Consider the following 15110-nt stretch of genomic DNA (forward strand, 5'->3'; position numbering starts at 1 on the left):
AGCAAAGAAACAGAGGCAAGCTTCTGTTCTAGAAATATGTTTGTTTCAAAATAAGACATGAATATTTTAGGCAAACTCAAAAAAAGACGAGGGCAATTACTAACACATTGTATTGAGATTTGGAAAGTTTCTCCCTCTAAAGAACTTCGATTGATGGAAGCTAGGCATATTCGTTCCACGTTTAAGGATCTTTCATCAGGCCTGAGCATATTCTTGTTCTCCACACAATGTAATAGAACTCACTGCTGGAACAAATAAGGTTTCCTTATCTGTTTCACTTTGTTAGTTATCATATCACATTTCCTTTGTTTATACCACTTAAACAATTGGACTTCTTTTACCCATGTTTGTTTCTTCTCTACACAAGTGGTCAACATTTTAATTTAGTTTCCAAAACCAGTGTCTCCACTGTTTGTCATTTCCATGCAATTCTAACATCAGTTTGATTGTATCTTTGTCAGGAGACTAAAATACCTTTCAACACCTTCATCTGTTTTCTGAGAGGCCCAGAGAATAGTTAAGCTACGCCCAGAATGGTAGCATTTCATAGTGCACAGCCCTGGCCTTGGGGTTGTAGCGTGGTGATGGGTAACAGATCAAGGAAGGAAGCAAAGAGGGAATTACTCAAATGCCGTGGAAAAGGTGAGGGGGGTTTTATTTTGTGTTCTCCCCATCTCGTGTGAAAGTTTACAGAGGACAAATGGTACAGCCACAGATGTTTGTAGAGAATCAAGGACTGAAACCTTTGGTGCGAAGGCATTTCCACCATACAAATCATTCCTTCAGGCTACATGTGCCTCCTAGCAAATGCCATGATATGTAATGCCATGCTTTGTAATGTAATGCTCAAGCTTTGGTTTCAGTGCAGCCTCTTCTATTTTGATTGTGAGATCCTGACTCTCCCTGCTGTTGGAGAAGGGCATTATATCCCCCTTATCCCATTTATTTTGAAACATCTAGTTTTGTAAAGAACTGTTGTAACTTGGGTGCTGAACTCAGCTTCTGCTTGCCACTCTGTAGTGTCAGTGGTGATGACGAAATCAGAGTTTTCACTTCTTGTTTCCTCGTGAGTTAGTGTTAGTGGATGTTCCTCATTTTGCATTTCAGCTAGCCACTGAGGTGTGTTCAGAGTAAAACAGCGTGCATCTTTCCTTCAGTTGCTGTCTGATACCTAAATGTTGTTCTTGTCGGTGTTAATTAGGAGGCCTGGAGTTTGCCAATATACTACAGACTTGCTGTTCATCTTTTAAAAGTGGAAACAGGCATTTTTTTAAACCTTAGAATTGGTTTATCTCTTAACAATAATCAAGGTTTAGTCAAACTGACAATTATTTGCCCTAAATTACATGGAAGTCCGAGCCTCAGTCCTCAGTAACGCTTTAGTTAGGAAACTCCTACTGAACACATCTTTAGTTTGTTGCCTCAATGTTTTTCAGATGAGAGCCCAAATAAGAACGTCATGCTTGTCCACCCAATTGAAAAATCTTGTGTGCACGGGTACCTGTATCACGTGTCGATAAAGGCAGCAAGGACTGAGTGGACGTCCTTTCAAAAGACGGTCTGTCAGCTCTGGTCTGTTGACAACGTTCACTCAGTACTGTCCATCTCATCCTCCTACACAGAGGAAGAGTCTCATTCTTCAGGCCCAGGCTAAAAGAGCTCTCCACATGAGTGTAATAAAGTCATCAGACTATTTTAGTGGATCAGTTCGGAAGTGTGGCTTAAGAGTTATCTCACTGTGAGGAACATCTGCCTTAAAGGTTATGCAGTGTGCTGAAGTCACGCTTACATATGACACGTTTAGCAGATGTGTTGCTTTTTAATGTGTGTGTTCTTTTTGATGCTGGTGTCTTCTTTTAGTTGGGTTCTCTCTTCCATAAGAGAGTCTAAAAGTATTAGCCTCTAAAAGCATGTTTCTGCCATGGTACTGATTTCTCAGGAGCTTTTTAAAGTTGAAAAAAGAAATATTAAACTAAGCTTACAGCTAAGTGAGGAAGTAGAAAGCTATAATCACAGATAAATAAGGGACTGGATTATCATGAGCATCAGTGCTTTCACCTGTACTCTGCTTTTCATTTAGGAGGTGATTACAAGAAAATTGATGTAACTTCATACAGACAGCAGTTCCAAGACAAAGATGCAGAGATGTAGTTTTGTACTTGGCTGGAATTTCAGTAGGAGGATGAAGGGGTAAGATTTGGTCAATGTTGTACAAATTCATATCCTCCAGTGCAATATGTGTAGAGGAAAAAAGAAAAAAGAAAAAAGAAACCCCTCTACTTTGTATAGATTAGTTTTTAACTGGATTAAACTGAAACTCAGTGCAGTGACAGATGTCTAGTGTTTTATTTTAAGCGGGTGGGAAAGAGGTGGGTTTAGATCTAGTTTATATGCACAACTTCGTATTTCTGCTTAGAAAATTTTGCCCTCCAGTTTTTGCTTTCTGGAAAGACATGAAAAAGAATTTATGAAAAGATGTAAGTATTTTGTGCTCTTCCCTGGCACCAGCTGCCTCATTGCAATAGCTATTCACTAATTGGGTACTTGAATGCTTAATTATGTATATTCATAAAAATACACACCCACCTAATTAAAATGCTACTGCAACAGCGTTGGAAGCTCTTGACAATGCCACACACTTCCCTGATTTGTTCAAATTAAAAACATAAGTCTCGGAGAAGGTAAAGCACCCACAGGTTTAGGGACATGTTTTTCTATAGGTTTCTTTCTCTTTGCGAACAGATTTTCCCTTCCAAGCCATGCGCCAGCCATTCCAGGAGGTCACAATGGCTGTGGCAACATGTCTCTTGCAAAGATCCAAGGACATGATGCCATATCCAGTCATGTTAGACTGCTCTGTTTTGTGAATGTATCTTGATTAAGAAAAGATTTACTTGTGATGGTGAAGAAGTGAAGCTCTGAGCTATGGATAGTCCTTTTGTAATTTATGCAAAAGCAGGTAACAGATGCCAGCAGCTGGCCTTGAGGTTGGCCCCAGTACTTTCTTGTTTACATCCTCAAATATCTGTTATGTACTGAAGTTATGAGGCAGCTGTACCAAGGCAGTGAATTGAGAGTCCCATCTGAAAACATGGCAACATTCACTGTAGTTTAGTTACATTTCTAAAAACAAACTTTTTTTTTTTACATAATGGGAAATAGGTAACTAGCTTGAGTCCTATTTTTCACACATTCACGGATAGCAAATACCAAAATCATATACCCTAATGTTTTCTAATGCCTTAAAAGCTATACTTGCCAGAGTGACTTGGCATTCAATAGTAGCAATTTATATAATTATACCAGCCAATACTGTGCTCAATAACAGCCTGAATACTTGTTTATGTAGTAAAATACAACATTGGTGAGGGAAAGTAACCTTTTCAGAGGCATGCAAGTTTCTAAACCTGCTATATTTTTTAGCAACAAATGCAGGGATAGAGTAGCACTACACAGGCAACCTCTCCGTTCTGTGCACCTTTTCCATCAACTCAAGCAGCTGTTACTCTGAGTGACTTCTGCTCAGTCTCTGTTGCAAATATATTTACTCAAACATGCATTTCCTTATCATGGAACAGCTCACAGCTGCTCTCTTGTAAGAAACTGCCCATAGAGCCATTTCTTTGTTATAGGTGATGGTGCATACGATACAGACTTTGCCCTCTAATATGTCTTTTCACACTCTCTCCTGCTAGCTTATCATTGCTGTTAATACTGCATTGAGAAGAGGACTTGAATTTTTGTGCTCTCCATCACCAGTGATTATGGAGAAAGTAGGAGAGAGGTGCAGGCAGTGCTTCACCTCCACTGTGTGTCACACAAAGCTACCCCACTGCACGAATTCAGAGCCCACCTAGGAGGAGAGGATAAATTATTCAGCCATGGAGCAGAGTCCTGTGCAAACTTGTATGTTTGGAAATTTACGCAGTCACAGAAAGGCACTGGACACTTCAGTAGCAATGAAGTAAGTTTCTCTGTTCTACAGGCTGTGCAGACCTTGCCAGTGCATTTAGAACCACGGAGAAGTGCTGCAACATAATACACAATGAGTTTTGACATAAGCGCATGCTGCTTCTTCACTAGAGGGAGTCCCAGACCAGGACTATTGAGCATTTCTAAAAGCTAATTAAGAAGCAGCGTGGCAGCATAATAAAATAGGATGTTGAAAACTGAATGATCCCTCAGAAGCCAAACAACAGCTACCATATTTCAAAAGTATGTTTTTTCTTTTACAAGAAACATCACGCTGTTTCCTTTTGGAAGATAACCCTGAAAGTGCAAATGAGCACTAAGCTCTGCCTGAATACGGACACCTCTTCCATGCTTGATCTCCGAGTACAGCACATCATAACTGTGTAACAGCAATACGAGAATCACTTGGTATTTAAAAATCCAAGATTACTGTCCAGGAAAAGATACGGTGTACATTTACAGCTGGAAACCACAGTCCTCCTGGAGTGGGATCCTACATATTAGTGAAATAAAAAAGGCAACACTGCTATTTCTGCCAAAAATACAGCTGAAGCAAACAGGATTTTACAGATGTCAACTCATTGTCACTCCTGATGCTGCTTTGGAGGTAGTTGGTAAGTTGTTTTATATTAGCCTTTTTCCCCAGGAATACTAAAGGTAAAAATTCCATGTCAGAGTCAGTTTAGGGAAGCCAGTTCATTCAGTCTCTGAAGCTCCCAGGGAAACACAATCACCAATCAATAGACAAGCAAACTGATAAAAATCATCACGTTAAATATGAAGACTGGGATAAAGGAATAGGGTGTTATCATCCAGGCATGCCCTAAGGTTTTGATCAGAGTTTCACTGCCTGTGTTCAATGTTATGCTCCTTACTACACATAAAACGGTGGCTCACATTCAACTACAACAGTTTTGTAATTCTTAGTCTAAATATTCTTTTTCTATGCATTTTACTTTCAAACAAGGAAAGATGAAAATTAAGTGCTCTAAATGTTCACTCGTGTTCCTTGAGGCTTCTAAAATTATCAAGAACTTAATAAATTACATATGCTATTCATAGTCTAAATAAGTATCTGTATTTTAACTGTCTACTGTGTTTGTGATATGCAGACAAGAAAAAAAGCCAGTCATCTGTCCTGATGGGTAGATTTAGGTAATTATGGTATCATCAGAGTAATCTTTATTAATTTATCCATTAATTATTTACAGCTCCCAAGTTGCATTTTAGTTGGCTTGGTCTTTGGATTAACATCTGTCTGTCTTTTGGTTGGACTCATTGCTTTCCTGTCCATTAAACACTATTAAGCCACGTAAGTAGTTTCAACTGTCTAAATTTCTATTTTGATTGTATTACAATTTCCACACTGAAAAACAGTTTTGCAGATGGTTTTATTCTGAGGGCGATGAACAACTACCGCCAGCACTGGAGTACTCCTCACCACTGTTACGTTCTTTAGCTGCAGCTCCCAAAAGCAACACTCCTATGCTTTTATTCCTGTTTGCTTAAACGTACTGGTTTTGTCTGGCAGTGGTGGCTGCAGGCAGGCTGGAGGTTGCAAAGCCATCTGTGCTGCTGTGTGGCACCACAGATCGGCACTGGCTGCATTCAGGTTGGATCCTGCAGCTGTCTGATCGCCCGCACGGCGCCAGCCTGACAGAGGGCCAGGGATCACCAGGTGCCATCCGACCCCTTGGGTGCCCGCCAGCTTGTACGGGCTTTGTCATAGCTTAGCTTTCAGTCTAGACATTCCCTAAATGTTTCAGATGTCCCTTGGGCTCCTCAGGACAAAGCCAGGGTTGCAGCAGTGTTGCACCAAGTACGCACAGAACATTTAAAAAAAAGTTAAAAAACCCAAGAACGTAACATAGTACTTATGACATAGGGAAAAAATAGTGCTGGGATTAGGTGCAACGCATTCCCATACCACCACAAAGGACTAACTGAAAAGACACAGTTCGACTCAGAAAGCGGCTAATATACGTTGTCCTGCTCACACTTAACACTCATGTGTCATCAGTAGACATTCACGGTAGTATTTCCCAACTGCCTGAGGGTAAGGGTTTTTTGTTACTAAAAAGAAACAGTGACAAACCCTTTCACAAATTCACAGAGAAGAAACTCTGGAGGCTGGCCGGATGTTGCTGGCTACAGTCATATCTAGCAGCAGTGGTGGACTAAATGTTATGTAAATAATTGCAGCTCTTCAATCAAGAGAATTTAATTGCGTGTGTTAAGCAATAAAGTAACAAAATCTCTTTATGCACTATTATGTAATATTATCTAGACTTTTGTTTATGAGTTGAAAAGGATAAAAGCTAACTCAAGCTTATTTTAGGCAGTCATTTACACTGTAAATGCAGCGCACTTATCAGGTGTAGCTCATGAGCAAAAGAGGGAGAACAGTTAGTGGTCATGTCTTTTTTCTTGCTCTTCCATCTAGAAGCAGATGTATCCATTTTTTCCCTTACAGTTCCTCAAAACATACTAGTGTTTAAAGGAAGCATAGGAATGAAGCATTTGGAAGAAGCATTTTAGTTACCAGATTGTGGGCTGTCATCCCAAACCGTTAATACTAAACTTTTTATCTGAAGTATCCACAAGGGAGAAAGGTTCAAATTTTCTCCTGGAGTAACATGCAACATAACGCCCAATGTAATGCTGCGAGAGAAGAGAAAGTAATTCTGCTAATGGACCAGGAGATCTGTAAGCTCTTCGGTTTCAGGTGCCCACAGAAGAGAACAGCACTTACATGGCTCCACACACTGTATTTCTCCAAATGTATGTAAGCACAACAGGGCAGAGCTTTCCATCAGAATCATTTTTGATGCTCTTAGGTGGCAGCTTCTTGAGTGGACACTACCCCTGATGATTATAGCTAAGCAGACTGCTTTGCCATGCAATGAGAGTGGTTTGATTTCTAGAAGACAGTAGTTGTCTGGATTTACAGTCAGTAGGGTTACAGTTGGTGTCAAAACATTTTTTTTTTTTTTAAGCAAGTGTCTAGAGCCCCAAAATTTTCATCTCACTGTTACAAGGTTGGGTGTTCTTAGTCTCCAGAGCTGTGACAGTCATTTCTTCTAAGGCAGACACCTTCATATGAATACACAGAATTGCTCTTAGTAATACTGTATGTTTTCTCCTAGTAGCTGCCTTAACTGCCACACTCAGTTCTCCAACAGCTGGTCGTTTCCCTCACAGGCCCTCAGGAACTATGAGGATGCAGAGCATTTCCCTAGATCTTATTTAAGACGTCTGGATTTCCCCAGAGAAGGCACATTCTCTTCACAGAAGGCAGCTTAATCTTTCAAGCACTGTTGGTCATAGTCACACAATCTCTCTAACTGGGGAAGCAAATACCCTTCAACCACATCTTTTGTTTTTTCATCAGAGGACATACTTTTCAGGCTATGTACAGTAATGAACAAAAGTAGAAGAAAAATCAAAGAAATATCGACTTCGCCACAATAAAAAAAAAAGAAAAAAGAAGAAGGAAACACAAAAGATCAACTTTTCAAAGTGAATAATCAAATATCATTGTCAAACATCCATTTAGTAAAGCAGATACGCTCTTAAGTGTAAAGATTTCAACTATGGCTGTCCAGGCAACACTTGGTAGAAGAAAACCTGTGAGAAAATACTTTTCCTACTGAGACATCTCTAAAGACAGCTACTGCCTTTGGAAAAATATTTGTCTATTAGCTGTAAGTCTCAATAAATTCTCAGCAAACATGAGCTTTCTTCATGGTCGGTGAAGCCAGCCATTGGTTCTTTCAGATCAAGCCACCTTCCTGTACTCAGTGATCAGCACACCCACATAGTGCTAGTCATCTAAAACATCACCAGGCATGGCTGCATAGGGTAGCTTCTTTACCCTCAGGTGAAAATTTACCATCATTTTACACGAGAACTCTGCTCTCTGGGCACTTTGTTCAGACAAAACGAGAAGAACACACCAATATTCATGCTTATCACACTGCTATTCTCCCTCCATCCCATGAAAGAAGCATTATCTTACCAACTTTTTTCTCAAGTTTTTAAGCTAAAGAAGAGCTAATACCACTGGGAAAAAAAAACCAAACAACAAAACACATCTGGGGGCAAGTCCACCACGAAGCCACATTCCTAAATGCCACATCTACACATCTTTTAAATATCTCTGGGGATGCTGAGTCCACCACTTCTCTGGGCAACCTGTTCCAAGGCTTGATAACTCTTTTGGTGAAGCACTATTTCCTAATGTCGAATCTAAACCTCTGGTGCAGCTTGAGGCCATTTCCTCTCATACTCTCACTTGTTCCTTGGGAAGAGAGAACAACACTCACTTTGCTACCACCTGCTTTTGGGTACTTGACAAACAGGGAAAGCTGATCTCGGACCAAGACATAGACATTCAAGTCATTCAAATGCCTCAACAGACAGGTTTAGACAATATGCACAAGGGCTATATTCTTTCATGATACAGAAAAAGAAATAAAGCAAGATTTTACTCACAAGGCACAGGAAGATGTTTGCAGGAGATGCCAAACCAGGAGGAGACTTAAAACACAGCAAATAGCATTGCTGTTGCAGCAAAGGCACCATCAGGGAGTATTTGGGTTAGCTGCCCACCTCATTAACCTAAATAATGCCCAGCCCTAAGAGGGAAATCCTGGTGCTAATGAACTTTCTGGCAAGCTCTCTCACGTTTAAAGGCCCAGAATTTAACACGTGGGCCTGACTTGAAGCTCACTGAAGTCAAGGGCTCCTGCTGCTGGCGGTGATTCTCACTATCAATGTGTGTGCCTCAGCTCGGCTAAGACATAACATTATTATGACTGTAATAACACCACTATTTACGCACTATGCCTGCCCTCTCTTGGGCAAAGAAAACATAAATGCAAACCAACAAGCAGTTATTTGCCACCTAAAATAGCAAATGGACAAGGACAGCCATGAAAGGATGGCTCCTACCTCCTGCCATCGCACGTGGCAGCCCTACTCCCAGCTCAGGGCTTGATCCCCCTCACAGCAGCAGGGGCAGAGGGACAATCTGGGATGTGTGATGCCTCCCACCTGGGCAGGCTGCAGCTCCTGCAAACGGAGGAAAGAGGAGACATGTTCCTCTGTGTGGCCACCATCATAAGGCCTCTAGGGCTCCTCCAGTTCAGGTGGGAATGGTTATTTAATCACTTTGCAGTAAGAGAGCTGGTTAGAGTTGCTATCTGCATCTAAACTCAGTAAGTCAGGATCACAGGTTGTCACATCACTTTTAAACTGAGTCATTCTCCTGTGATGATTCTCTGAAATCACACTATGTATTAAAATAAGGGCTTAAGCCAGAAAAAGACATGCAGCATATCATCCTCTGTAGGCACCCAGCAGTGCTAAGAGCAGGATGGAGGCAGCAGTGTCTGCAGCCTCTCAAGAATGTCTTCTGCTCTTTTAATAGTTCTCCTTGGAGGGCTGTGGAGGTTTATATCACGTATCCCTCTCCTGTTGCTGAATCAAAAATAGTGCACTATTTGTTACTGGCAATTAGACAAGGACCAGCCACGTTGAGCACCCGTCCCGCTGCCTGCTCTGGTCCAGCTTACCCAAGGCCGCCGTCATGCAAGGGTCTTCTCACCTCCAACAGCAGCTTTGCCTTGAGTAAGGGCTGCAGTGCCGATTACATCCCTCTTTCTGCTGCAGCACATGCTTTCATCAGGTTGGCAGATTATGTCCTTTGATCCAAAAATCCACTGAAATGGGTGGGATTTTTTTATTGCCTTCCAGGAACCTTGGGTCAGGGCTGTCAACTTTGAGATGTCCACCTTGGAATGGGGCAGCTGGCCCAGGATGAATGTGGGGCCACATGGGAACATGCACTGCAAAGAGCAAGGATCCTTCCCATTTTTAGTGGCAACACCTGTATGATGTGCGGGGAGAGAGGAAGGTATAATCAGGGAGCCTAAAATGCAGTGGTTTTGAACCTTCTTCTCTTCTCCCTCAACTCTAACCTGAAGAGCTAAGCCACTTTCCCTTCCACAGGCACCTGCAAAATGAATAACAGGGAATAACCTGTGGTAGCTTATTAATATTCCAGGAATAGGTATTTCCATGCTTTGTGCAAGGAACCACTGTGTAAGTTGCAAGCTTGGCAATTTCACAGAGGTTTGGGTGTTTCTAGTATCTATTTTATTTTTGTTTTTTACTTCTCAAAACATGCTTGTGCTTTATCCCATCTAACAGACCTACAATAATTACCTTCAGGGGTGACTGACGTACAAAGAAACAGTGGAAGAGAAAGGAAAACGGGAATAAACAAATTCAGTTTTCAAAGAACTAATAATTATTCATTAGGTCGGTATTAATAATTATTAATAAATAACTAACCAGAAGACTCAGTTGCCACAAAGCCCTCCTAACACTGCTTCCAACAGGGCTCTGTTGTGACTCGTACCTTGCTCAGCACGCAGCAGTATTTACCCAGTGGATTGAGCAATGCTGATCATGTCCAGCCTGCAGTCTCGCCTTGCAGGGCAGACTGAATTTTAACATTGACCCCATTGCAAATCTATGCTAGTGTGTAAACCCTGGCCTTGTTAAAAACTTTTATACCAGCCTCTCATGTCTGCTTTTTAGGTCTCCCCTCTCTCATCTCGGCATTGTCACATCTTTGCTGGTGTGAAGGGCTTGAAAAGAAAATAGTTTATTACTTCTTGAAATTGTTTTCCCACTATGTCACTTGTGGTTTTCAAATGTACTTAATTGGTGTCCCTGACCCTCTTTTGCCTTAATTTGCAACCTCTTGAGTTCACTTCTGGTTTGTATTTATTTTATAGGGACATTGTCCTGCTATACACTGGAGGATAAAGAGACAAAGTCAGATCTTGTTGTACTAGGATTTTGTTTACATATGTCACTTGATGTCATTAGGAAATGCAACATCAAACTGCTACACCAGTGGCTATGTTCTCACCAGCAGTCACTACCAAGTATTTTAAAACCCATGGCATATAACGTAAGTGTTCTCCAGTCTCTGTTTCTGATTAATAATCTCTGATCCTTCTGTCTGTCCAAACAGCTTAAAAAACTCCAATTTGAATGTACTGAACAGCGTAAACTGTGAGTATAAACTAGTAATGGTCTCTGGACTCTGAGGCACAGGAAAGGCAATTCCCATGGACGCATAGGATCACACCCTAAACTCAGCAGCGGGTCTCTACGAAACCTACAGCTTCCCACCTCTTGTGTCCCCAGCTTATTCCCCTCCACTGCTTGGCAGGACCCCAAGTGCAATACCACATACCAAAAAACCAGACGTAGGCTAAAAGAGAAAGTTCAAAAGCCCACTCACTTTGGACTTCAACTATGGAAAACGTAGCATTTGCTCTTTGCTAAGAATGAGGACTTTTCTCCACCAAATGACAGATAGCGCTGATGCCTTCTTCAGAACCTGCCTTCAGAGAATGGGGGCGGTCAGCGAAGTACAACTGTAGGAACAATTTCAGGTATCTGTGTTCCCGAATACTTTGTAAATGACAATATGAAAGGATCCTCACAAAGAAGTAATATCCCTAATATAAAATACACACTTACTCTTCCTTGCTCTGCCCCTGAAAGGCTTCTGAATATTTAAAATGATGAAAGAACAGAAAGATTTAAAATGACAAGAATCCTGAGATTCAAAATCACAAACACATTGGCTGAAATAATTCACTAGGGTGATTTTAATAGTACGAATCCTGCCTTCCTCATAATATTATGATGCCTATTTATTGCAAGACTTCAGAAAATTAGGCAGACTCTTGCACAGTAAGTGGCATAGAAGGTGGTCCTGAAAGCAGCCCACTGAATGCGAGCTGTTTGTTCCTGTCTCTCCCCTCCCAACTCACAGTGAACAAAGAGAATTTTCTACCTCTCCAGCACAGATTTCCCTGAGGAAAAAGGAGGCTTGCATCAGTTCCTGAAAATAGTTACACGGTAGTGCTGCTGAAACTGCTTCACATTTAGGTCACATCTTGAAAAGAGCTTTAAAACGCTCCCAGAGCAGAAGAGATTTTATGGGAGACCTTAAGGTGTATCTTACACATTGAAACAAGGCACTAAGGAGAAGTCAACGATTTCAGGTCACTGGAAAAGCTCGCTCCAGTATTTTGCGTATGGCTCCTGTAAGAATAGAGCAGTGGTGGTGTGACAAGTGCTAAAGAACACCGAACATTCAAAGGAACAAAGGCGTATAGGAAATGCCAATAGCTCTACCGTAAGTGCCCCTCTGACACGAGAGGGGAGATGGAACAGAGGCGGTAAAAAGGAAAGCTGGAAAATTAGGCTCGGTCTTACAGAAGAAATCTAATCATCAAATCGTTCCCTATTTAAAAAAAATAGATGTTTTTATTCTTACAAATGTAGACTATGCCTTTCCGAACTTTTGTTGCGGACAACTTGTTAATGCTAGTTTGAGTGTGTTTTCATTGTGAAACACACAGCCGAGCTGTTCACAGAACGGGGAATTTGGAAACTGAACAGGCAGCTCTCTTAACTGCCAGTCTGACAACGCTGATACAGGTCTTCATAAAATGGAAATACATAAATATTGAAAATATACTATTTTATCATGTTCAAACAACCTTTGATTTTTACCCAAGCATAATTTCATTTTAATACAGATGCCTGGAAATATTTTATAGTCAATACTGAAGTTTGGCAGACTTTTGAATAAGTTTGTCACATTGTTACACCAACAATACATCAAAAATTTGCCATGTTATTGCCAACACAAAACATTTTAGGCATCTGTCATGAACTACCTAACACACACAAAATGATACTAGAAGATCCTTGAGTAATTAAGTTGAAAGTAACTTGGTGCCTCTCTGCACAGCTTGTGTGACCAGGTGTTGGATCAGCTCTGTGAAGCTTATTTAGGTTTTATGTGGACAACACTGGCTTTTTTTGCTTAAGTGGCAGTTTGCCCTGTTAACAGCACACAGTAGTTAATACTGCTGCCATCTCCTAATATCCCTGCGTAGAAATAAAACCACTGCTGTTAATAATAGCCCCAGATAAAGGATTCGCAGGCGTGTGCTAAGGGGAAATGCTGCTATTGTCACTGTGAAACTGAGGGGCTGAACATGGCTCCTTCATGTTTGCTGGTAAATGCCAGGTCATTAATTCAGCTAAAAATTAAGGCAGGCACCGACTGTGCGGGGAGGTCAGGATGTAACTGGAAAGGGAATTGTCCCAGGAGGAGCAGGTTTTGTGGCACAGCATCCCAGAAGTGATCACTACACGTCCCTCCTCTCCCTAAGCACAAACCCCGCGACTTCTTTTACAAAGGCAAAAGGAGTGGAAGGTTTTGCCTCCTCCATGCAGATATAATTTCAGCATTCAGCATTGCCCGTTTATTTAAAACATCCAATTCTATTTATATTCCCTGATTATCTAACCGAATCCACTCTGACCTAAGGGAGAGATTCTTTTTTTTACTGGGTATCCTATTGCCATGTGCCATGTGGGTTGGGGACGGAGGGAGGGGGAATATTGCTTCTCTTCCTTTAGAAATTAGAATACAGATTTTTTTTCTATTTATAATTAATATCAGTTGCATGCTATCTGCTATTCTTATTGAAGGCAAAGCACTGCTTACCAGCAGAAATATAGAGTCTGAAAGGGTATTCCTGAATGTTTTATTTTGGAAGTGTAAAGGCTTTCAAAATAAACAAAAGTAAATAATCAAATACATTTCATATTGCATGTGGTAGGAGTGGCTCCATACAACACAATATGGATGAAGAAAATCCAGCAGTTAATTTCTTTGAGACGTAAGAGTAAAATACAGACACACTTCCAGATCTGGTCTTGTGTCATACATAACATTGCCTGAGCCTTTTGTTATAATTTAAATCCAGTCTACTTTATTTGTTACTAATAGTCCTTTTTTACTGTACTAATTGCTCAACTTAGAAAAAAAAACATTTAAAAACTGACTTGAGGGCACTGCAGGACCCTAAGTACTGCAGTCTCTGAGGATAAACATACATTTATTTTTTGAGAAAATATGTCATTACCTGCAGACGAATCAATGCAAAATGATCACGCAATAGGAGACTCTGAATTGAAATTTAAAGCTGCAGAGCATGATTTTTCTACTCCCAGTGCTGCTTGAAATCTCTCACACCTTTAAAAAAATATAATTAGCTTTAGATTTATCCCACAATAAATAACACCAGAACATACCTTGTGCTACCAACCTGAATTTAAAAAAAAAGTAAGAGGCCACCTCAGTGTTTTGAGTTTACGAGATCTTTCAGACAAAGCCCTAACAGTTTCCCAGTCAAAAGGCATCAGGAAGGCTCATCGTTTATGGTAAACTTGGGCTTTAGCTTGACAGACCTCTTCCTTATTGTGCCTTTAGGAGACAGTGGCATCGTGTCCATAATGCTCTTGTCCTCCTCCAGCTGTCTCGCAGTGCACGAAGGGGTGGGCACTTTCACCGTGTTGCCAAATTTGGAGTAGTCCACTGAGTATTGCCCATCTTCCTCTGCCACAATGGGCACAAACCTTTGGCCCCAGAGGATTTCGTCCGCCAGGTAGGAGGTTCTGGCTTGAGTGGTGATGCCAGTGGTCTCCACCACCCCTTCCAAGATGACAATGATCTCCAGGTCCTCGTGGTGGTGAAGGTTCAGGGGAGAGATGTCGTAGAGTGGGCTGTTCTTGTCTATCACGTGGTAGATGATGAGTGGGGAGACGAGGAAGATGCTGTTGCCCCCCACGGGGTTCTCCATCTGGATGTCGATCTGGTTGAGGGGCACCACCTCCCCCTCCAGGCTGGAGGTCTTCTTCACCACCTGCATGCGGATGGTGGCGCTGATGATCATGCTCTTTCGCAGGTCACCCACCCGCAGCATGAAGCAGAGCTTGCCCTCCCGCAGGGCGATGACCGCGTGCTTGCTGAAGATGAGGGTCTCGGCCCGGCGGTGGGCCTGTGCGGTCTTCATGAAGATGCATCCCAGCATGATGGCGTTGATCACCAGCCCCACGATGTTCTGCACAATCAGCACCAGGATGGCGGCCGGGCACTCCTCCGTCACCATGCGCCCACCAAAGCCGATCGTCACCTGCACCTCGATGGAGAAGAGGAAGGCGGAGGTGAAGGAGTGGATGCTGGTCAC

At 41.7% G+C, this 15110-nt stretch overlaps 1 protein-coding gene across 1 annotated transcript; it reads right to left on the bottom strand.

The window, feature by feature from the left end:
• Positions 1-13611: 13611 nt before the first annotated feature.
• Positions 13612-15107, bottom strand: LOC104269889 (ATP-sensitive inward rectifier potassium channel 11-like; the record flags this gene model as incomplete). The annotated part of the gene is made up of 1 exon (XM_009873532.1): positions 13612-15107. A coding segment is annotated over one exon (825 nt), but the record flags the coding sequence as incomplete, so codon positions are not given.
• Positions 15108-15110: the final 3 nt, after the last annotated feature.

Source organism: Apaloderma vittatum, unplaced genomic scaffold, assembly GCF_000703405.1.
Source record: "Apaloderma vittatum isolate BGI_N311 unplaced genomic scaffold, ASM70340v1 scaffold23317, whole genome shotgun sequence".
Lineage (NCBI taxonomy): Eukaryota > Metazoa > Chordata > Aves > Trogoniformes > Trogonidae > Apaloderma > Apaloderma vittatum.